The sequence below is a fragment of the Meleagris gallopavo genome, chromosome 1 (genome assembly GCF_905368555.1).
Source record: "Meleagris gallopavo chromosome 1, MGAL_WU_HG_1.1, whole genome shotgun sequence".
NCBI lineage: Eukaryota > Metazoa > Chordata > Aves > Galliformes > Phasianidae > Meleagris > Meleagris gallopavo.
Window position 1 is genome coordinate 12,473,240 of NC_139404.1, and position 24,625 is coordinate 12,497,864.

General features: G+C 38.7%; 2 protein-coding genes across 2 annotated transcripts in view; one reads left to right on the forward strand and one right to left on the reverse strand.

Annotated features, from left to right (window-relative positions):
* The window catches only part of FAM185A (family with sequence similarity 185 member A), a 41,129-nt gene extending 25,857 nt beyond the window's left edge, over window positions 1–15,272 (forward strand). Inside the window, exons 6-8 of the mRNA XM_085216854.1 lie at window positions 3,216–3,311; window positions 5,455–5,589; window positions 13,617–15,272. Coding sequence (XP_085072980.1) covers window positions 3,216–3,311; window positions 5,455–5,589; window positions 13,617–13,732 — 347 coding nt within the window. The 3' untranslated portion in view covers window positions 13,733–15,272. The remainder of the gene's footprint in view (window positions 1–3,215; window positions 3,312–5,454; window positions 5,590–13,616) is intronic.
* Window positions 15,273–16,339: 1,067 nt separating this feature from the next.
* FBXL13 (F-box and leucine rich repeat protein 13) overlaps window positions 16,340–24,625 on the reverse strand; it is a gene marked incomplete at its 5' end in the record, with an annotated part of 76,110 nt that continues 67,824 nt past the window's right edge. The window contains 3 exon segments of the mRNA XM_085216855.1: window positions 16,340–16,539; window positions 16,542–16,633; window positions 23,158–23,321. Of these exon segments, the coding sequence (XP_085072981.1) occupies window positions 16,514–16,539; window positions 16,542–16,633; window positions 23,158–23,321 (282 nt within the window).

Sequence of the window (24,625 nt, forward strand, 5' to 3'; positions counted from 1 at the left end):
CAGAGGCTTATCAAGATGAAGTCATACTTGGCACATTGTACTGCGATGCTGGATTGAAGAGTGCAGTTATTTCCTTTTTTTTTTTTTTTTTTTTTTCCAGCAGAACAGGTTATTCACAATAGACTATGGCCTTTAAGAGCAATGGTTACAGTTACAAAATCTGTGTGGAAATTGGGGGTTGAAAAATGTTCTGGATAGCTTTGTTAGCAACAGAGTTGTCTCCAGGTGTGATTTTTTTTTTTTTTTTTTTTGCTGCTGTTATAAATGTAGCATAGCTGATGTCTACTACAACAGAGTTATTTTTCTTATTCTTCTTTTAACAACTTTTTTTTGTAGTAGTAGTAGTAAATTCTTAAGTAGTTGAAGTTGCTCAGGAGTAATCATCTGTTCTTTTTGCAGCAGAACAATTCATCCTTGTATTTCCTCTTGAGCTGTCAATCCCTAGGAAACTGAATTTTAAAGTATGCTCTTTTTCTTGTTTTTACTCTGTTATTTGCATTAAACCCCAGTTAATGATGGGTATATACTTAGACATAAAAACTAATTGTCTGACTTCTATTCTGTGAAAATTGTGAATTGTATATTGTCTCTAACTGTTCTGTCCTTCCAGACTCTCTTATTTAATGTAAGGTATTTTTTCCTGTTAAAATCTTGATTTATTTGAATTCACCTATTTGAGCTGTAGAACTTTGTCATCTGTTTTTAACCCTTTTTCCTGGTCTGTCATCTTCCTGCTTCTCACTTATTTACATACAGAGATGCAAACCTTAAGCAGCATTAAAAAAAGATAGTCTTTGTAGAAGTCATGGGCAACTTTACATCTTTTGGTGTCTGATTTGATGTCCATAAAACTTTTTCCATCAATCACACTTGGTTGTTCACCTAAAACATGTTTCCTGTTGTTTCTGTTGGTCTCTTTAAAGTTCCATCAGCCAGCTGTACTGCCCAGACTGCGAGCAGCTCCCCCTGGAGTAACAGCATCCCATCACAGCAGGATGGTCGTTCTCCACACTGCAGAGAAAAGAACTAATAATATGCTTTGTTTAAAAGAGAAGAATTAGTGGCTGGATATTTCCTGTATCTGTTGACAACAAACTCTCTGTCAGGGTTATATGAATCATAGAATGTCCTGGGTTGAAAAGGACCACAATGATCATCTAGTTCCAACCCCCTGCTATGTGCAGGGTTGCCAACCATCAGACCAGGCTGCCCAGAGCCACGTCCAGCCTGGTCTTGAATGCCTCCAGGGATGGGGCATCCACAACCTCCTTGGGCAACCTGTTCCAGTGTGTCACCACCCTCTGTGTGGAAAAACTTCCTCCTAATATCTAACCTACATCTCCTGTCTTAGTTTAAAACCGTTCTCCCTTGTCCTATCACTATTCACCCTTGTACTCATGGATATTCAGTGATAGGCTGTTACTACATTTGATTGCAAAAAATAAAATAGTTTTTATGGGAAGATGTCTATCTGCTGGTACCAGTTTTTTTTATTAGAAGTTTGACTCATGTAAACATTAACTGTTTCACTGTGACTATCATTTTCAAACTTAAGTATTACAAACACACTTTTAAAAAGTTACCAAAAAAATGCTTAATTATGACCTACCCAAGCAATCTCTTATACACTTAATTAATTTCAGGTAACAAAGAGTTTTATTTGTTCTTTCAGAGCTGGAACAGTTCTCTTTTTACATACAATCCACTGCATGGGAAAAGCATTCACATCCAGTTCCGGCTGTTACAGGTTTCTTGTTGGCCAAAGATGGTGTCAGTCTTTCAGCTGACTAAATCAGGATTGCCCACTTTTTTGTTGCTTTTCCCTCCAAAGAACTCAACTCAGTTCTATCTGAGGGATAATAATCCCTTTCCATGTTTGCTTGTAATGCACTGATCTTCTACATCTGCTCCAGATGTGAGATTAAGGCATTAATGGTGGACATCCTTGTTACAATTAATCAAGTTTATTCCCCAGTGAATATTTTCACTTTTGAAATGACAAATTTCAGTCAGGTTTGATTTTGTTGTTTTAGCCACCTCTGAAAATGTGACTGCTTCTTGTTCTGTTATTTACTTAGTGGAAACTAAAGAAAACCTTCTTCTGTGTTTCAGGGTATTTTTGGTTAATATTTTCACTTCCAGCAGTCTTCCTAATTTGCTCACTTACATTATGTGCTTTTTCTTCACACTTCTCCAGAGTTGCTTTGTAATTCTTTTGCAGTTTTTATCAGCAATAGGTCTGTTTGGCAGTATTGTGGAAAACTGTATAAATCCAATTGGAATAGATTGTGAATTATTTGTATACCTGAGAAGTAGCCTTTAATAAATGTTTTCTGTTTGAGAATAGGGCTTTTCAGAAAGTTCTGTTTTCATGAATGGCAGCTAGTGAGCTATAGAAGAAAGTGTGTGCCTGTTTATTCCAGGGCAAAGAATGAATGTTGATTTCTTATGTATATTAAATTGCAGCAGTTATTTCAGATATTCTTTTGTCACTACATTGCAGTGCACAACTGCTGATCTTTGGCTTATGGTATTTCTGTGGGTAAAGCTCCCACAAAATAGTTCAGATAGTCCATACAAATATGAACTTATCCTTGTAGAAGGAGGTGGATGTGCTTATACAGATGAAGAAACAGTGCTGTTGAGACCTGGCTGATCCTCAAAGTCCAGTAACAACTGCAGGGGTCCAGCCCATGTCATAATTCTGGTTTGGGAACAGAAGTTTTGATCAGAAACCTGTTTTTCTCAGCAAAGTGACATTCAGTGCTTCAAAGGAGTCTTTTACATGGTTAGATAGCAACAGGAAAAAGGGGAATGGTTTTTAAACTAAAAGGGAAGATTTCAGTTTGATGTTGAGAGGTAATTCTTTATTCAAAGGGTGGCAAGGCCCTGGCACAGCTGCCCATAGAGCTGTGGGTGCCCCATCTCTGGAGGTTCTCAAGGCCAGGCTGGGTGGGGCCCTGGGCAGCCTGAGCTGGTGGGGGGCAGCCAGCCCACGGCAGGGGGTGGGAATAAGTGGGCGTTAAGGCCCCTTCCAACCCAAGCCTTTTTATGATGATTCATTAAATTAACAGCCAATATTGCTTAAACATATAGGAATTTATAAAGTTAGTTCAAAGAGCAAAAATAAGATTCTTGCAAATTTTTTTGCAAATGAACTACAGCACCTTTCTAAATGTACACATATCCTTTCATCTTTTTTTTTTCTTTTGTAGATTCGTCAGATGGAAGTCTAAAAGCTTCTACACTTCATGGGGCAATAGATGTTTATGTCAGTCAATTAAGAGACGTGGATCTGAAATCCCAGAAAGGTTAGAAAACTCCAGCACATATTTTTTTTAATGGTAATTTATGAAATAAAATAAAGATGATTAGAGGTGTGTTTTTTTTTTTTTTTGTCTATTTAAAATGATTATTACATGATTTTTGGCAACTTGTTCTTTTTTACCTCCTGGTTAAAAAATGTATAGTGATATTTATAGTGCAGTAAACTCAATAAGGTACAATGATGCTTTAAAATGGATTATGGTTTTTTTGGTGTTTTTTTTTTTTTTGTTTGTTTGTTTTTTACTTCTTTAAATACTTTTTCTTGGTGATCTATTCAGTAGAATTCTGCAGAGTTGACTTTGGTTATGATCTTTGTCTTGAGAACGGTGTAACCCATGTTGCTGGTATATATTACATACATATTCACTGATGACCACCATGCACTAACATTTCTTTTCCCTGCCTTTTCCTGATGAAATGTCCTGTTATTGAAACAGGAAGACAGAACAATAAATATGAGAGTGCCCTCAACCATTCTTCCTGTTTTTTTTTCCCTCCTGATTACTCATTGTAACTTTGCTCACTTCTAGAGTTCATCATTTTTGCCATTCAGAAGAGATGATATTGTGAATAACTAAGCACTAAAGACATCTTGTTAGCCCTAATTTTGCAAAACAAATGAAGAAATTCAAAACTACAGCACTCTTTATGTTAACATGATGTCAGATAGTTGAGGTGTTTTAAATGAATGTGGTATTTGGTAGCTTCCTCTGGTTATCTGAGAGATAATCATACGCCCTATTATATGTAGCAGTTAATCACAAGGGAAATAATGAAAAAAATGGATTGGAATCATTTATGCCATTCTTCTTTATAAGCCATTCTGGCTTAATTGGTACGAGTAAACTTATTTTTATTTCTGAGTTATGTTTTGAATCACTAGGTTATGTCTCTTTGATTTAGTAGCAAAAAAGAATGTATTTAACAAAAGCTAGTTAGTGTTATTTTGAAAACAGTGCCTGATGGCTCTTCTGGCAGCACAGTTTAGTTAAGGCAAAGTTGATAAAGTTCTGTTTTCATTTACTCTGTAACTTTGGAGTAACTGCTGACAGCTGCCGAGTAGAAAATGTCCTATTTGTGATAAACGAGTTGCATGTGTTGGATTTTATGAGTCACATCACTGAGCTGCTCCCAGAGGGAAGGACCAAGGAAAAAACTTTTTCCCTCTTTTATCCTAACGCTTTTGTGTATCCAGCAAAATTTAGGCCTAAAGCCTTGGCAGTTATTTCTTCTTCAGGAGTCTGACAGGCAATTGATTCGTGCGAATGTAAACTGCATGGCTCGGGTTGCTTTCAGTCTGCTACGTAGCCATTACATCAATTTTGTAACTGTAATCTGCTTCAGCTTTTTGGATGCAATTGAAGAAAGTGTCTTTTTTTTTTTTTCTAAAGTGAATGTTAGAGCTGGGTAGAAACTAAGAAGTATGTATGTAGAATATGTGTTTTGATTATTGCTAGTATTTTGTTTTAGTGTGCAGTGTGTTTCTCAGCTTCCAGACATTGCAATTGAGTACTTCCAAATATGATGGACATTGGCAGGTTGGGGGCCCAGTATTTGCCTTCAATCTGCTGCACAGAAGCACTTATTTAGAGGAAAAAGGATTCCTATGTAGAGATCCTTTTTTTTTTTTTTTTTTTTTTTTTTTTTTTGCTAGCATTAACAGTACATAAGCAGGATCCCATCATTGCAGAGGAACAGTTCTTCTGTAACATTCTTGTGTTGTGCTGCGTGCAGTAGCTGGATTACTCATTAAATCAAACCCTGTGTCCATGCTCAAGAGTGCAAATACACCACTGGAAGATGAAAACAGAGTCATAATAATTGTGAGATCTGTTTTATTTGCTTCCCTTGGCCTTCCTTGCAGTAAGGTCCTCTAGCAAGAGCTGTTTCTGGCAGTGTATGCCAGTGTTAATTCTCATGCTGCCTGAAGAAATACTACAGTTCTATTTTATGTGTGACATACAATATTCTGATTATGAGAAATGAAGTTATCTTTGTTAATCTTTTGACAGAAAAAAAGAGGTTACAGTGTCTGAAGGACTGTTTGCCTCAAGTTAGCTATATAATGGCCTGTTTCATGCTTTGATCTCAATGTCAATCTAACAAGCTTTCATTTAAATCTGTCAGGTTCTATTACAGTCAAGGTACCTGCATCTCTCAAAGCCTACTTAGAGTTGTCTGGAAGAAAAGTGGATGTGAGCTCAGAGATCGAGTTAAAAGAAACACGGAGTGCCTCCAAAGATGATCACGTAATTTTAAGTGGTAAGGCTTACTAAGCTTGGCTACCATTAAATGTCTGTCTGGCATCAGTTGAAGACATCCACATTTTCTTATGAGTTTGTTGCTCTTGGCCCCTTTTTGTTTCAGCTGTTTCAGATTTCAGATATTTGCTTGTGCCATTGAACTCTTCTTGTTTCTAGGTGGCTCTCTCATTTTGTTTGGTAAATGAATGTGAATGCAAACAACTGCTTTTTTAACATCTTAGATGTTAAACTCACTCTCAGCATTATTCCATTGAATTTGTGGGATGTAAGCCAGGGCTTTGTTGCCTTAAACAAACTCATGTAATAAATTGGCAGAGAATATCAATTGAAAATACACTGAAATGTTTTCTCTGCATAGGTAGGAGGATGAATTAAAAAGTGCATACAGTATGTTTATAAATGTACAGTATGAATGTTAAACAGGGCGGGGTAGTTTGAGAAGTGATGGGTGGGAGATGGCTAGGAACAGAAGTTGGAGTATAAAGGATTTGTGAAAAGTGTCTGTGGTTACTGGGAACATTCTTTTAATAGATTTAAAATTGGATTTGGGAATCCCAAGTCTTATTGATTCCTGCTTTAGAAAGCAATTACACTTTTCATTGTCTAGGTGTGTACGTCTCCTCCAGTTTTGTCCATCTCCAAGTTAAGGCTCTTACTGTTACCAATTACTTAGTTTGCTCAAGAGGCAATGCTAATATAATGTATTGAAGGCTCCAGCTTTGTTTTTGAAAGCATTATGTCAGTGTGACCTGATACAGTAACAGATGAGTAAGGCTCTAAGTTTTCCTTTGTTTGAAAACTAAGAAAATCTGTTCAAAATTTCTTTTCCTTGCCCATGTAAAGTAATAACTCCCGAGTTCTCACAGGTAAGAAATGTTAGAAGTGTATGTTAATAGTACATAACCCGCTTGTACTCTTGAAGTGTATGAACATATCTCCTCCTGCATTGAAGTAATGCGCTTCTAAATTTATTACTGGTTATTAAATATAATTTTTTTTAAAACCTTGTTTAAAACTCCTCAGTAACTTGTGGAAGGGACCTGGATTCCAGCAAGGCTCTAGGTGATGAAGTGCCTCAGCAGCAAAGCAGTGCATTTCCTTGTTGCCAATCATCCTCCTACTCTGGCAGCATTAAAGATAAAATTACTGTTTCAGATATGCACAGCTCACTGGCTTCTCTGGTTTTGCAATCCACTCAGTGTTTCTGTACTGCCATCAACACTGAAGCAGAAGCAATTTTTCAGCCTACCATACCATATCTAAATGATCCTGGCAGATTAACTCCAACTAGTTAATTCTCAGATATACGTATCCCAAAGCCACGGAAATCATCAGGAATTAAGCAGAGGCAGCAGCATTTGGTCACTGCTCATTGATTGCTTTCAAAGAGGAGTTGCACAAGAAGTCTATAAAATGTACATATAAGTTTGTCACAATACAGGTAAATGGAAAACAGACCCTGGAACAGATTTTCTGCAGGGTATAGTGCTGGGCTGAAGTGACACATCTTCAGCTGCCTTACACTGGGCATTTAGCTTTCTTAAATATTTTCTCATATATCCAGTGATTTTTTTCTGCCCTTTTCTTCTCTGTAAAAGGCACCAAACCTAAAGGAAGATGAATTAATTTGTTTTGAGGTATGCTTGGTTCCTTTTCTTACTCTTTTGAAAATTGTACTTTCCCTTTCTTTGCTAAGCCAGTAATGTTCCTTTGACGTGGCAAGGGGGAAGCTTCCTACTTCTCGTCATAGGGATGCTGCATTCTTTCTGCAGCCAAGCACCTGTCCTCTCATTCTCAACAATCTCTTTTAGAAGCTGATATTTGAGAATTTTCTTTGTGTAGATTCTCAAATAATTAAAAACGATTTAATGCTGTTTCTATATCATGAAAACGTTTACTGTTGAAGTGTTAGGTACGGAGATCATAGATGTCTTTCTGCTGCAACTAAAGAAACATAAATGGGGAAGGGATAGGAGTTTTGCCAACTAGAGAAAAAAAAAAAAAAAACTTCAAGAAGCATGGCAGCTCTGAGCTCAGAGGTTAGTTAAAAATGAGATGGGAACTGGCTGCTTTGAGGAAGCTGTTCTTGCATCTGGGAGTGTTGTGTGAGATATGAGAGAGGAGGTTCTCCAGTGGGAACTCTGTGACTTGAGTAAATATGCACCTGCACTATGTGACACAGCCTTCCCTCCTGCTTTTAGGGCAGGTGTGACCTGTGTCCTCACCTTGCTTCAAGGCTCCTGCTTCCACAGGAGTGAGGAAGGTGGCACACTATGGTCCTGAGAGCAATCACATCCAGGGTTTTGCAAGGCAGCTGAGAAAAAATGATGTGGATTTCATCAAAGAAAAAGGATGAAAGGAGCGAGCACTTCAGAGGCAGTGTGATGAAACTGTCAAAAGGTGTCTTCTCTTTCAGAAGGGTGAGGGACTTGCCTAGAAAGCTGGCGTGCTTGTCAGGGAAGGGATGGAACCAGAGAACATGCTGAGTATTCTATTCCTCAGAGTAATTTGCGGGAATAAGGATCTGTTTCCATTGCCATCAGTAGGCACTCCTGTAGTGTGGTACAATGAAGGTTATAAAAACAGATTTTTCATGCTAAGCATTGGTCCAGCTTCCGTCTGTGAAAGCTTTTCTTTTCTTGCCTAGTTTGAAAATATTTAAGTAAATCCAGTAATTTACAATAGTAATCATGTCAAGACTTTTTTTTTTCCTTCACATAGCAAAGGGGGTAGGAAAAGAGGACTGTCCTTGTCAAGTAGGCTCTGTAGCTTCTTGCAACTCATAGCTCTTCCTGCAGATGTGTGTGCCTTCCCCATTTCTCTAGGCCTGCCTTTATCTGGGAATCAGCTCATCATCATGGCCTGTAGAGACCATGAACTATATCTGGAACTACGTGTGGTAATGGGAGAGGTAGCAGGCTAGTAATTGATTCTGAAATTTAAGCAGATAAGGTAATTAGGAGACTCTCAAGCCAAAGAAGTTAGAAACATGTTAAATGAACTGATGAACATTTAAATAATCCTGATTTGTTTACATTTTAAGCCATTTTTCCAGTTTATCATTTTTACGTTTGAAGTGTGGAGGTAGGAACGTATGCATTCCTAACATGAAGAGTATTTGAGTAAACAGGAAGAAATAATGTTATGTAGTTGAAAAAACACAAAACCACCCAAACATAATAGTATATTAACAGGACTGTTCTGTAAAACTCAAAATAATCCTTTGGCTTTACTTGGCATTAGTAATACTTTGCTGGAACGTGTCCAGTTTCGAGTAATCCACTTCAAAAAGGATATGAGGAACTGTAGGGACTCCTAAAGAGAACATATGCTCAGAGGTCGAAAACATCATTTATGGGAGGGAGATTTAAAAAGGAAAAAAGAAAAGTATTGTTTTCTTCTTAAGAAAAGGAGTCAGAGGGAAGACGCAACTTCTCTACTATGTCAGAAATTGCTGCAGAGATGAAAGAAAATGTCCTCTGTCCACTGGTGATGGAACTAGAGATTATGATTTGATCTTACAGTAAAAAAAGCTTAGCTAAATAGCAGGATAAAGTAAGTAACGGTCTGGAGAAGTCACAGTACTTGCACTGTAGCAGGTTTTGAAGAAGAACCTAGGCAAGCATGTCAGATTAAAATACATTGGAGACTGCTTTCAGCTCTACTTCCTCTTCTTCTAAGCTGATGTGGCCATCTGCTCCCCTCAACTTCAAAGTAACTGCAAAGAAAATCAAAGAAAGATTATGAAGCGTGTGTATGGATGAATCTGGGGAGTAAATGAATGCAGCTATTGGCAAGCTTACGTTGCAAGCTTATGTTTTGACAATTGTAAGTTTGCTGGAAAAAAAGTCTTGCAGTCATTCCTTGATGGTGTCAATTTCCAAATCGAATTGTCTGGAATATTATCCATCTTTTACAACATGTAAATCTGTCTCTGAGTGGTGCCAGCAACTCATCTGATTCCAGATCTTTCTCTCCCCCGGCCCAGTTCTAGTGCCAACTTGATATCCAGCAGCAACCTTTGACATGGTGCCATGCATCTACTTGGAGCTGAGTGAGCTTTTAACTTTGGTGGTCAATTGCTCAATTTGGCTTTCAGCACCAAGTTTCTTTGGTCCAAGTCCCACAGTGTCACAGGTGCTCCTCAGTGGCTGTGGATGTTTGTATTTACCACATCCCACTGTTACTTTCTCAAGCTGACAAGCCAGTCCCTTCGTTCTTTTCTGTTCTTTTACTAATAACAAATATATACTTTGTGAATCTTCTCTCAAGTCTAGAAGCATATCTGCTCCCTTATTTTAACCAATATGACAACAGTTGCAAGAGTTAACAGGATTTGTAGTTTGGGCTCTAATCTTATCAGTCTACAGCACTAACACCTTGCTGAGCCTTATCTGAAGGGTGCTTCTCTGAGCCATGTCACCTGTTGACCGTGCACAAGAGTAACCAGGACTCTTTCCTTCATGTTAACTTATGCCTTTCCCATTGCATCTGTCCTGGTGATGGAGAGGAATCTCCTGTTTTCTAATCTTTCTCTGTAAAAGCTTCCAGATACATGTTGCCTGTACAGTATGCATTGACCCATCTCTAGTTACTCTTTCATCACTAGGAATACATTAGATAGCCGCCTTCCTCATTTGCTTCTTGAGAAAGTGAGTCCGATTACCAGATCCCTTTGGTATTTCTGACTTCTCAGGTTTCTCCTATAACTTAGTTCATGTCTTTCTATCCTGCCTGGTTCTCCAAGATGACTGTGGTGAGGAGCACCTTTACCTTCGGAACAACTGGGAATGCAGTGAAATAATAAGGATTTCATGTCTGCTTGAGGTTAGGCCCTATCTGGGCCTTATTGGATTTAGACGGATTGTTTCCTGCCTAGATCTTCTCATTGCTCACAGTATGACTCCTCATCCAGCAGTAGTGGGAGAGCTGCCTATGTAGTATTGTGGGCTTACCTTTAGTTTTGCTTCAAGGATTGGCTTATCCAGGATGCAAGGAGAGAGCTTACTGCATGAGCTCCATGAACCTTGTATACCATGTGCAAAGCTTCATGGATGTATTTATTGTTATCAGAAATTTGTATTATTTAAGATAATCTTTTTGCTGCATTGAATTCCAAAGTTAAACACAAACACAGTAGAAGGGGCAGTGAATAATATGAGGCAAGCAACTTGCCTTTAAAAGGGAAATAACTGAAAGAACATGTATCACAGCCCTCAGCTGAAACCTAAGTTTCTTCTGAAACTTAACAGCTGTGAAAGCAGAGCACTCCTTTTCCCCACTCTGCAGCTGACTTGTCTCTGTTGCATTCGAAGTTTCAGTTCTGATCCCAAGAGTAACCCTATTAGCTGTTTGTCCTTTGTTGTTTTCTTTGTTCTCAAGGCACTTCCTTAATACTTCCCTTCTTTTCTAGAAGCACTTTTTATTGAATCTTTGCCACTAGGTCTGAGTGGGAAGAGCTTTGTTTTACAGATTTACAGTGTCCTTCTAAACACTGTCCCTCTGTGAAGCCTTGATCCTTAAGGCAGTATCTTAAAAAACAGACAAAAGCCCAGGTTGTATCTGGAAAAGATTACATTCCTTTAAGTCAAATAAGAAGTTCATCCAACTTTTAAAAAACACATTAGATGAGATGCTATCCTACGGATTTTTATTGGTTTCAGCTTGTATTTAACTCAAGCTGTACGCAGCATTTTTGGGATGCACCACAGTGTTTAGAAAACCAGTGAAAAGCATTTTAAATCTGCTTATCTTTGTACGTGTTATGATGTGAACATAGAACTACTTCAGTTTCTCTGGCCTACAGTAAGACATATGGATCAGTGATCAATACTTGACTGCGTAAAGTTTTGCAAAGACCTTCTCTGCCTTAGACACATGTGGAAAAACTTCCTTTTTCCTAAGTTTTATACTGAGAAGGTGGCCATGAAGACAGATGGTCTTTCCCTGAGTTCAAAACCCACCAGTCAAGGCAACACCATGAAATACTTTTTTTGTGATTTAATCATGCTAAAAGTCATCCTCAAAACCCGCTTAATGTTCCCACAGTACAGGCAGTTGGGTATCATTAAGATCAAATTGCGATCAAGAAATCTCCAACTTAAGCTTTTTGCTTGATTAGCACCTCCTTCACAAAACAATTCAAGTATCTTAAGCTTGATTTGAACCTGCTACTGGCAATAGGATTAATAACTTAAGATACTTTGAAGATCTGCATCCCCGAGGAATGGAATTTGATACTGAGTTTGCTGCAGGCAGTTTTATATTCCTGCATTCCCTTCACGGGCAAATCTCCAAAAGAAGCACAAGGAACAAAACATTTTTCTAAGTTCACATAGCAAATACAAAATGAGAAACAGAGCTCAGACTACAACTGAGCTTTGAAATGACTCAATTTTTTTCTGTGTTTCTCCAAAACTCTCTGTTAAAATTTTAGCAGAAATGTAGCAGGGTGAAATCATCTACAGGGCTCATTCTGTGCTTCAGCCTTTGTTCCTTCTACAGAACAACATGACATGGCGACAAAAAAATGAGAGAGAAAATGGCTGTGGCCAAGTCCTCCAGTAGACACTTTCTGAGAAAACGTCTTTGTCCTGTAAATGTTGTGTCTTCTCTTCTCAGAAAAACAGCTGCATTTTCAGTGCTCCAGAACTCTGTGAAGTGATCAGGTGAAATTCTCCTTCGTGTTAATTTGTTGGTTCATTTTTTTTATATATGGAGACTCTCCTTGTTTCAGATGTTACCAAATTTCATATACAGTGCATTTGCATGGCTTTGTAGTGATCATCGTAGATGTATTTTAAGTCCCTGATTAGATGGAGAATAGAACTGTGGATTCGACCGTGCTGCCAGTGCCTTCAGGTAGAAAGGATGCAGTAAGCATGTGGTGTAGTTGAGGCCTCTGCTACCTCGTGCAACCGGGAGGGCGGAAGTTGTACTGGGACATCTGCACGGGGATCCCTGAAGGCACAATGCAGTCTGTTAGGAAAGAATACTGAAATCCTTCTTCATTCAGTGGGAGAACTTGGTCAGTGTGAGACTCCTCTGAAAATCCTGTATTGCTGAACCGTGCTTCAGTCTGCTAGTATTGGCCTTGGCCCATAGCCATCAAGTAATCCCACTTAGCTGTACCAAAAAGCTGAAATACTATTGAAAAATTCTGCACATTGGCTTGAGTTGTAGAAACCAATGCAGTGATGTAAGTTGGAGGTTTGCCACTGCTTTTGACACGGCCAGAATTTTACTTCAGCTCTGTTACAGGTCAGAGCAGAGCATGTTTGCAAAGTTGCTTCAGAATCTGCTTCCCTGCCATCTCACATGCTATTCCAAGCTCAGATTAGTTCTAAACTTAGAATTCACTCAGTTACACGAACGCTGAAATAACAATAAAAGGCACTTTGTAAAAATAAACCAAAATGAAGGTTGATCTTCTGAGAAAGGCACAGATTTGTGACTAAAAGATCTCAGTTTAATTCCCAATTTGGTCACAAACTTTCTGCATAAATTTGGAAGGTCACTTAATCTCTCTTGGCCTCAGTTTCTGATCTGTAAAATGGGGTTAAGTTCAACTTTCTTCTTTGTTACAGAGTGAGGTTTTCAGAGTGTGACCCTTCTCACTGAGTTTAGATGAAACATAGAAGACAGACATCTCAGTTTTGTTTTGTTTTTAAGCCATTGGCATAAGAAAGTAGTGATATTAGTAACATGTTTTGTCCTTCGAGTCACTGGGTCTTACCAGCATCTCTCTTCCATGCTTACAGAAGAGATGTCAACTTCAAATTACCTTGTATGTAGACATATTTTCTAGCCTATGATATTTTATAATAAATAACACAGTAAAAAATGTAACAACAAATTATGGGAAATGGGATGAATATAAAGAATCAAAAAGGAAATGTTAGAAGCCCGAGCTAAAAATGCATAAAGACTATTTTGGTACAATCTGAAATGTTTCCAGGGAGCTTGGTGTGAAGGTGATATGTTTACTGTGTGACAAATTAAACTAAACAGGACTCTCTTTTCCAGGTCACATGAATCAAAGGAATGAAAAAGACAAATGGATTAAAGCTGACACACAAAGTGGCAAAGTGTATCTTAAAAGCCAAAGCTGGATTCAGTCTGTCAAACTGAAGATTTCTTAAAGGCGAAACAGTCAAAACAATCCAGTCAAGAAACTGTAAAGGAATATTTTCTCTGGAATTATGAAACTTTGTTGATACATATTCTTAATGTAAGAGAGAAACGATATTAAAAATGAGGACTTTTTAACCCAAGATTTGCTGGTGACAGTGGCTGGTGATTAATGGGTCTGGTTTACTTTTTGTGCCTTTTAGGAACTACAAGGCCTTACATATGCAGAATTTGTATGACCTGACCCACTCACCAAATCAGTCTTAAAAGCTGGTAACTTTCAAACAAAATAAGAAAATTAGAAATAAAACCAACACTTTCACCTCCTGGTCTTTGGAAACATGAAAATTTACTTCCAAGGAGCTGTGCTCTGCCACCTATTTTGTATTTTTTAGCAAAATATCTTTCTACTGTGCGACTTTCTTGTTTATGCAAAACATAGAATTCTTTCTTCAGTCAGATTATGTGTATTGTGGACAGGATAAAACCACTTTCAAACTGTAATTCATCACCGGTTTATCTGTTTTTTCTTTAACCCCTGAGCTGTTTCTGCTTTGTCAGCAGGCACTGTATGTGTAAAACTGCTTCTACGAAACAGAAGCATGTTCCATGTTGTCCTGAACCACTTCCTTGTGGACTGATTCAGCAACTCGATGTATGCTGCAGTTTTTTCTACAAAGAAAAGCTTTTAATGTAAATACTCCAAAGTGCAACAGGTATGGCTGATTTCAAGAAAGAAACACTCCACCAATCAGGATGTTGGATAGGAGTCCATATGAATGTTCCCCAAAGTAAAAGCTACTGAGCTAATAAACGAGAACTGTAATCTCCTTACTACATTTCCATTTATCATCAGCCTTGCATGACAGGACTGTCAGCTCATGGAGGCAGAATGACAGAGGAGGAAGGAAGGCGAGGGAAGTTTATGCACCCTGCACAAGAGACAGTGATTTTTGTGGAGGATTTTGTTTAGTGGAGGCACACTAAACTAAAAAGAGCTTTTAAAAGCCTTTCTGTTTATATATGGCCCCTTATAACAGAAGTACTGAAGTTTGTGTTTTACAGCTGAAATGCAGGACTACCTGCCAACTGAGTGATGGAGAGAAGAAATGAAGAGTTCGGAATGTCAGTTCAGGTTTTAAATTATGTATATGTGTTTGTAGACCATAACATTATAAAATGAGGTTCCCCAAGGCTATTAGTTGCCCATCGCTAATGTTCTGCAGCAATCAAGGGCAGTTTTTTACTTTGAGAGTGGTTAAAAATTCCACATTGTTTCCCATTGTGTGTTCAGTTTGTTCTGTTGTCTATGGCAAATTATATGTATATATATATTTAATACACTAGTATATAAAACAGTAATGTCACTACTAAAAGGAATATAATATTACTAAATATTATTATACTGTTAAAAGATATACAGTTGTAATGGTTTCCTCAAAAAGTTTTGAAACTAATAGTTTCTGAGCTGCAGACACAAAGTGAAAGAAGAAAGAAGTACTCCTAAATTGTTGTATCTGCAAATAAAATATGTAGTAGATATTTCACAGAGTTGAGTCTGCTATTGGTTCCATTATTCACCATAATTACAAAGCCTGTCAGCATCTGTGATTAAGATCATGTTATGGAGTACTGCTATTGGCTATCAAAGGGAGGGCATAGTAAGAAAGCATGTGATATACTCTCTGTTCAGAATTAAGCAGAATAATGCATTCTAAAACTTGCTGTGATGAAACATTAGGATAGCTAGTTATTTGCTTAAATAAGCCGTTAGAAAAGTTACACTACCAGTAGAGCTGCTGTGGTGGTATTACTTCTAAGTTAATAACTGTTGAGACCACTAGAATTCTAACATTAAGGCCAAGAATGAGCTGAAGAAGAATAAATGTTTGGGAGATTACCCAAAAGACATCTGAGTAATGTCTTGTTCTAATAATGAGGTGAAACTTCGGTTTTTTTCTCTAGACAAAAAAAAGATTAATGGGTTATCAGTAATCGAGATTTAAATGGCAAGCCCCACGTGTGCTCATTTTTCTTGTCCTTTTGATAGGAAGACGAGTTCTTACAATTGGAGAAAAATGAGGCTGTAACACTTTTCCCATCTGTGCTCCCTTTCCTTTGAAGCTCCTGACTTTGTCAGCTGCCAGCTAGCCTGCAGTTCAGAACTGAAAGTATAGGCACTGGCTTGCTTAGAGAGCTGAACTCGTAGCATGAGAGGCCTTCGTAAGAATTAGTGCTCTGAGTGTGCAACTGACTGCTGAGAAGTAGAAGAGTGGTTAAATGTGCATGCATAGTCGTGTATGAACAAACAGGTTGTCGCTACCTGGACACCGTTCCTCGTCACTCTCCCATGTTCAAGAAGCACTTGATGAGTACCAGCCGCGTCAAGGCGGAGGTTCTGTGGAAGTGTTTATGTTCTGGAAAACCTTGATGGCAAATAAGCCCCAAACACATACAGATTTATTTATTGCTTACTCTGCAGGGGACTACAAAAACCTCTTAATATTGAAAAATGAAGACAGCTTGAATCAACGTTTGAAAGTTAGCAGTGTCGTTTCAGTGCAGCTGTATTGCTTGAAGGCATGCATGCCCCTGTGAGAAAGATTTACAGAACATCCTTATTAATTCAATGTGGTCTTTTATTGAAGTCTGATTAATTTCAAGAAAAATAATGCAGTGTTCTTTTCATGTTCTTGTGAAAAACAGACAAAAAAACAAATCCAAACCTTCAACTCTAGATGGTGCATAGTTTTTTCGTTTCTTCATTTTGAAGAATTCATTCAACCAGGTTCTCACTTGTGCTTTTTGGTGAAGGTATGTTACCATCCCTGTCACAGCCAAGCCAGGAAAGAGGGTCAGCATTACTATAGTCTTGTTGCTTCAATTTGGCAGTATATTTCAAGACAGCTTGTCTGCAATAAAGAAGAAAATAAGAAGACAAAAAAATATTTTGCAGAAGCTGTTTCTACAAAGAACACTAAAATTAGTTTCCTTATCTTAATTGAATCTCCTGATGTTAGGTGTCGTGGAAACTAGAAAAGAAGATAGTTGGTTAGATCATAGAGTCATGGAATAAATCAAGTTGAAAGAGGCCCATGGAAGTCATGGTAGTTCTGTTTTTTCAGAACAGATCCAGCTAGACCTGGTAGGTATGGCTCTACTAGGTGAGCTCTGAATAGCTCTACGGCTGGAGATTGCACAGCCTCTCTGGGATTTGCATTTGACCGGCCTGCAGTTAAAAGATGGTTTCCTTCTGTGTAATCAGAGCTTCAAATATGCTAGCTTGTGGTTGTAACCTTTTGTCCTAGAAGTATGCACTGTTGAGAAGAGTCTGGCCTTGTCTTCTCTTTTGTATCCTCTCATCAGAGGGTCACAGACAGCAATATGGTATCTCCCACTCTGATCCAAGTCTTCCCATGACTGACCAGCCCAGTTCTCAGCCTGTCCTTCCCCAGCCTGTGCTCCAGCCCTATGGCAGTCCTGGTGGCCCTCATCTCGATTTGTTCAGGCGTGCCCATGTCTGGCTCAGCTAGGGAGCCTGTGACAGCTGGACTGGGAGGGAATCATTTATGGTGTCCAAAAGCACAGACTGTGTCACGTCCCTCCTTTCCAGTAGCTGTCACTCATTTCCTACTCGTCTGTCCCTTCTGTGGCCATGCCCCTTTGCAGATGAGCAAAGTGACACAGATACAGGGCAAAATCAGGACTGCTGGCTGACCTTCAAGACCAACTCCCTCCTTTCTGGATACGGTGTCTATCAGCCCAGCAGCTTCCACTGGCTTCCTGAGCTGAAGAAACTCGACCCAATGCTTGCAGTCTTTTGAAAGCCCGTTTCTTTCCATCCTTCTGCAGCTTGGCTCCTGGCCTGCTCCCAGCTGCACAGAGCAGCCACTCCCCCAGCTCCCTCCCCTGGCTTCCCCCTCACTGCCTGCGTGCCAGCAAGCTCCCTGGGGCCCAGCGTGCTCATGTGCTGCTGGGGAAGGGCCAGCCCTGCATCGCCTCCAGGCAGCCAACCTATCTATGTGTCGTGGCCACAGCAAGGCTGCCTTCCTCACCACTGAGCCCTGTAAGAGATTATAATATATAGCATCTAGACAGTACTAGTCCAAACTGAAGTGGATAGATAATTAAAATTATCTGACTAATGCTGCTACAATATTAGTAATATTCTGGTATTTCTTTTTCCAAAGTGAAAACCATGAAGCTGGTTACAGCAGCCCCAGCCATGCGCAGCTGTGTTGTTCACATCCCTGCAGCAGGCTGGGGAAGCAGGAGGGCTGCAAAAGGGACACGAGCAGTGGGATGGGAGAGCTCCTTTCCCACCATTGCAGAATTTGTATTTTTTAAAAACCAACGCTGACACGCTGTATCACCCACATGAACACTAGGCTCTAACTGTTTTTCTATTAAGGAGGCCTTTGCCATTGAGGAATGTGTGCACAAATTATGTGAGCTATAAGCTGCAAGCTATAAAACAAAATCAACTCATCCAAGTCCAAATTCCTGTTTTTCATGGAAACTGCAATGTATAGTGGCTGGCTGAAGCATGTATGAGTGGAGCTGTTACTATTTTTTTGGAAACTTATGCTGTCCCATGCCTGGAGCTACAGCTGATTAGTTTGCCAGAAACAGCCACTCGTTAATCACCAACACATGGCAAAATACATCATTTACTTAAGATGTGCTGTACTATGATAGAGCCTCTTTATTCATTCATACAAAGTCTTAAATGAATGCACTGATGAATAAAATCTTTTCAGCGAATAATTACAATTATCTTTGGAAGCAAGTGTCTCCTGGTATAAAACTCAGACCACAGACATGGCTTGAGCAGTACTGGAATACATAATTCAATCCTTATCCAAAGTTTCAATCCCTTTTACTAAGAGGAGCTAGCTACACAGTTCTTCCTCATGGTCTGAATTCTGAACTGTTCCAAGATTCAGAAATTTTTTACCAGGTCCATTATAATTAAAAGCAGAGATTTCAAGGTAATGAGGTAAGGTTAAAAAAAAAACAAGAAAATGTGATGGAAAAGAAAAACCGAAACAGGGGCAAAGTGTAGTGAAGCTACAGAAGCAAATGGAGGCAAGAAAAGCAGAAAGCATCCTTCAGGTTACACAACATGATAAATTCACATACAATCCAAAATGCTCCAAAGTCTATGTCAGCCCTGTAGAGTTATTTTAGAGTATCCAGTTCAAGTGCACACAAAAGCTGAAATGTAGTTTTCCGGGAGCCCCCACTTAACTGAAGTTTCTACTCAGGTCACAGCTGAAAACCAACTTAACAGTGAGTGAGAAGACAGCACTATGATATTTTTTGGTTGCTTGCTCAATTGAAGAGTACTCTTAGTCCATCACCAACTCATGTGTAGGCTGCCTTCATTTCTAATTACAAGGCTGTCAGATGCCCAAATCCTTCCTGAGGCCTGAATATTTGGATAGTATTTGGAAAGTGTTTGCTTTTTCAAGAAAATAGAGCTCTTGCAATCTGCTCACTAACAAACAGCAGCCATCAGAAACCAAACCAAAACAAAACAAAAACCAGAATGTTCTCCAAGTGTCAGATGTATTGCAGCTATTAAGAATCAATGCCATTTCCATTTCAAAGACAAAAAAATTTAATTGTTGGTGAGTCATTTGTTAACAAAATGGTCATGACTTTAAAAGAAATGTAACTGGCTCCTTATTAGAGCAGACAAGAAAGAAAGAAGCATTTATTCTTGCTCTTCTTCAGAATATAACATACCCTTTGCTCAGAGCACTATACTGGCTGGCAAGGAATTCAGATGGCAATGGCAGATTTCGTCATTCATTCTGCACTCAGAAAGGTTAATAGAGACCTACAACTTTCTCAGCTCTTAGCTGACTTCATATGGTACTTGCAAAGTTATGAAGTTTAAGGAGACTGTTACAATGAAGAGTGGTGTTTCTCTAAAGACACCAATGACTTCCCCCAGGATTACTCCTAAGCACATCAAAGCTGGCCTTTTCTACAGAAGCCACCTTTTAAGGAGCAGTGAGTTACCTTTGTTTTCCTCTAGTAGAAGAAAGAAATTGTATCATCACTTCATCCCACAAGCAGATCATCCGTGATCCTCTGTGGCATTAATCAGAAGGTTGTTTGCCTCCAGATACTGAAGAACGCCACAGGCTATCAGTTCGTAGAATGTTTTTTAAACTTGGCACCAGAGACTACTATGCTGGCAAATAGAATCTCAAATGCTATATAGTACTGGCAAGAATGGACAATCTTTGTGCTCGTAACTGTTTCCAAAGAAGCTGCATTGCAAAGCTTCAAGAGTCATATAGAGTGGCTCCATATGTTTTCTATATAAATCTCAGGAAAGAGTAAAAACAAAGCTCTGAAAAAGTCTATGACACAGTATGAGAGATATGCCTCAATGCTTGCATGGCTCAGTCTATTAAGAGATGTCTGCTAGGACTGGGTAGTGTTTAATAATGGGGAATTCCTTTGGCAAAATGAAGTATACATGATTTATAAATTTCGCAAAGCAGCTTCAAATTAAAAGGATACTTTTTCTATTGCTTTAGCAGGTTCTCCAGATCCATCCCTTCTGTCTCCTTGAATATGGAATGAGATGTCTCTGAAATGTGTGTTTCACACCAACAGAATACAAAATACACCTTAAAACAGACTTTTCCAACACTTTCTGTGAGACTCTTTTCTGAATACTACTTTTCTGAAAGAGTGATCAGGCACTGGAATGGGCTGCCCGGGGAGGTGGTGGAGTCATTGACCCTGGAGGTGTTCATGGAATGTTTGGATTTTGTGTTGAGGGACATGGTTTAGTGAGAACTATTGGTGATAGGTGGATGGTTGGACTGGATGATCTTGAAGGTCTTTTCCAACCTTGGTGATTCTGTGATTCTGTGACTCAAAGGGCCAGCAGAAGGTTTTAAGATCCAGTCTGAAAACAAGGAACAGGGATCTGTTGTTCATTTTTATGTCAATCTGTTGCTTACAATTCATTAGTAATATTGGTTGTGACTAAAAAACACAATTTATAAATATATAAGGTGACATGTAAGTGACAGTAGTGTCATTGCTTTTGATGTCACCAGTAAAAATCTGCTGCAGGATGACTAACAGTGCAGAATCATTATTATATTTTACTAAGCTTCTGATGTGATTTTTGGCAGAAAGCTGTTATCTTCCCAACATTGACCTTGAATTACAATAAAAGATTTTTTAGAAAGTGTGACACATACAGGATCTGGAAAATATCTAAATCTGACTGCGATCCCCTTTCTATTTTCTGCATATCATCCCATCTAATAGCAATTGAAAAACCACTCCGATCCAATAGGTTCAGTGCATTCTGCAGCCTGCCTAGGTCTAGGGAGGCTATTTGGCTGTGTTAGAAAGAACAAGCAGAAAAGCATCAGTGCTGAATTATTTTACATCGTGGAGCCACGTGATAGCTTTCGTCCCTGACTCAAGCTTTTGTCCCTGACTCAAGCTGCAACAGGATAAGACTTTCCTATCATTGAATGTACGTGCAAAGGATCAGAGACTGAGGATAGCTGAGAAAAGAACCAACTGCTGTCACATACCAAAATGTCAGGATCAAGAAAATAAAATTGGTATTTTTCCTGGTTTGAAAAGTCAAATAAACTAGAAAGATGACACTGGGTGGAGATACGTGTCTCATGGCTGCTTTTTGTTTTGTAAAAATCTTTAACTCTCTAGGGCTTTCTTTACAGTAAAAATAGCTAATTGGGAAATTCCTTGGCTGAGTCAGGAGAGTTTAATCAAGATGGTCAGTGAATCCGTGGCATGGGGGACTCTGAGGCAGAGCCACAGTCCTCATCATCTTGCAAAAGCTACAGTGCTGCAAGTGAGTTTCTGAGAAATCAAGTCAGCCCTTTGTTTGTGGCTCACCAAACCAATTAGAAGGCACTGAATTTTCATTACTATTACATATTGTTTGCACAAAAAGATGTAGAAGCAACCAGAGCCCCAGAGGGCTGATATAGTGCTTAGTGCTCCATAGAGAGATATGAAGAGAAAGAAAAAGCAAGTCAACAGTAATCTGTGGGTAGGAGAAAACCCCCTGAGGTTTAACATGGGAAAAACTGTAGATTGGAAACATATGAAGAAATTACAAGTATTTCACATACTTTTTTTTTTTTTTTTAATAAAATGTAATTCATTTAGAATGATTTTTTCAATCACTACTGTTGCATACCAATCCTTTGAGACACTTTCCATAGCTAACATGTGTTTAATTACAAGTAGAGATTTTGAGAAGGAAATTCTAAGATGACATTAAGAAAACTAAGTGAGAGAGACAAAAATGAGGCCTGACAAGCAAAAAAAAAAAAAAAAGTAATGAGAACAGAATTGTCTGTGGTGAACAGGAAAATAAACCAAGGAGGGTTTGGAAAGCATGAAGCACACTAGATATCTTTTAAGTTGCTAAGGATCTGCATTAGCTTTGCTGTCTATAAAGTGACTATTGAACCCTGGAATGATTTAGCTGGGAGTGCTCAATCTACAGCAGTCCTGTAAATGTTTTATGTGGGGATTAACCCTCTTTCTTATTGGATACTCTCTATAATCTAATATATATATTGTTAATGTTATTTAAGTAAAAAAATTGTATACCCAGATATATCAACCGTACTTGGATTTTAGCTCTTTTCCAAGCAGTGTCAGCACCTTTGGTGTGTCTGGCCACTTTGCAGCTCTAGCTGTGAGGTGGTTACTCTGCAGGGCTCTTAAACACAATGGAAGTGTGCATCTTGGACACGCAGAGCTGAAAACTCAAATCTAAACCTGACCAAAGTGGACTGGTGTTGAATGTCATGGAGAAGCAACAGAGCAGGTCCATTTACAACAGGAGGGAAACATGGTTGTAGGTGACCTGCTTTTTCCATTTGTAGTATCTTTCACTTATACTTCATGAAACTATGCTTATGATACCTTGATTCATTCACTGTTACTATGCTACATTATGAGCACAGGCCCACATCAATGCTCACTTCCACTTCATCCCTGCACTGACATTTAATTGTTGGGATGTGGGCTCCCACAGGCTCCCACAAACACACTGAGTGAGCTCAAGTATGTAGTCAAAATGATGGCTAAGAGAAGGAGGCCCAGCCAGGTTTTCTCCCTCACATTCCACGTTTCCTTCATGTCTGCGTAAATTTTCCTAACAGAGCATTTTCTGCCATAAAGATAGATGGATTCCCTATTTCCCTTCACTTCAGGCTGACACTAGGACATGTAGATACCTACACCAAGCCATAAGAATCCTAAGGCAGCCATGTGGGCATTGCCCATCCTTCCCACTCCTCAGATAAAGGAGAAAGATGGAGATGAAAGGAGCAGCAAAATACCAGTGAAGACAGATTTTATGCTTGGAGGTTTAAAACTAAATGAAGATTAGGAAGTATCTTCTAACTTGATAATATTTCTACAGTAGAGCATCTTGAGAATCTGGAGTTGCTTACACCCTTTCCGAAGACATTTTAGTGCTTTGTCACTAAGATTAATGCAACCTGAGATGTCTAAGAAGTGAAGATAATTGCAAGCTGTGGCCAAGTACTGGATACAGATATCAGTCAACTGTAAATGAAGCAAAAGGGATCCTGAAGTTAGAAAAAAGTTGAAAAAAAAACAAAAAAAAGAACACTTAATAGCACACAATTTCAGTGTCTGAAAATTGAAGTTTAGCTATGTGCTCAGTGATAAGATCTGAAATAGATTAACAAATAGATTTAGAGGTTAATAAATGGACTGATATTCCTACTGAAATAAAGAGAATTTGCTAACTGAACTTCACTGTCAGATAAGTTTAAGGGAAATCCACATTCATCAAACTCTAAATGCTAATCCCGCCACCGGACTGAATTATTGAATTCACTGTCCATTGAATGGCATCTTCAGAACTTTGCTATTTAAATACCTCAATTTCCTGAATCACTCAATCAGAGATTGAGTTTCAATTCTTTCTGTATTTTTTCATGTATAAGATATATTTCCCAGAGCAACTTCATTTTTTTCCTATGAAGTAAGTTAAGAATTACTTCTGAATCAGGCTCATTCCTTGAGTAAGACTCAGAACTGCACTGCTGAACATTTTATATTATCAGCATAAATTTTATCTCCTGGGGGTATGCAGATACATGACATAAAGGCTCACCGAAGCCAGTGGGGTTTATTTAAAGACAATTAATTTGCCCCCAAAATATAATTGAAGTGAAAATTTACTCTAATTTTATAGTAACCTGCCTAGCACACGCCAAAACACTCTTATTGCATACACATTTCTATATTGTATTTTCATGTTCTTTTGCTATGATTTTTCTTAATTCATTTGGGTTTGGGTCCTGTTGTTGCAGGACATGACTGTCAGACATGACATGACTGACTAGATCTAGATGTATTAACATCTACCCTTTGCAAAGGTTCATTCTTACTTTAATCTCCCAGCCATTTTTAAATAGTCTCTGAGTGGAAAATGTTTCCTTACTTAGCAGCTGGACCGCTTCAATTTGTACTAGAATTTGCCAAAGGATTTGAATGACCCATTAGTTTCATTTTATGGAGTGTAAATTTGGATTCAAGTCAAAAGAAGACTTGTAAACTTACGTGTAGTTTTATTTGAAAAAGCCTTGATGTTCTTTTCTGAATACAATGGTTAACGGATTGTCTTAATAACCATTTAACGAGGAAGATATCATCTAGGAACAAAGCACTAGAAAGGGATTACTAGATCACTGAGTTTAGTTCTTGTTCGTATTTGAAGGAACTACAAAATATGACCCAGTTCATTCCCTTATTAAGAGCCATCCTAACATTACCTGATACTTTGTCCGTGTCTCCCTTCCCAGGATTCTGTTTTACAATTCACTGCTCTGGTAATCAAA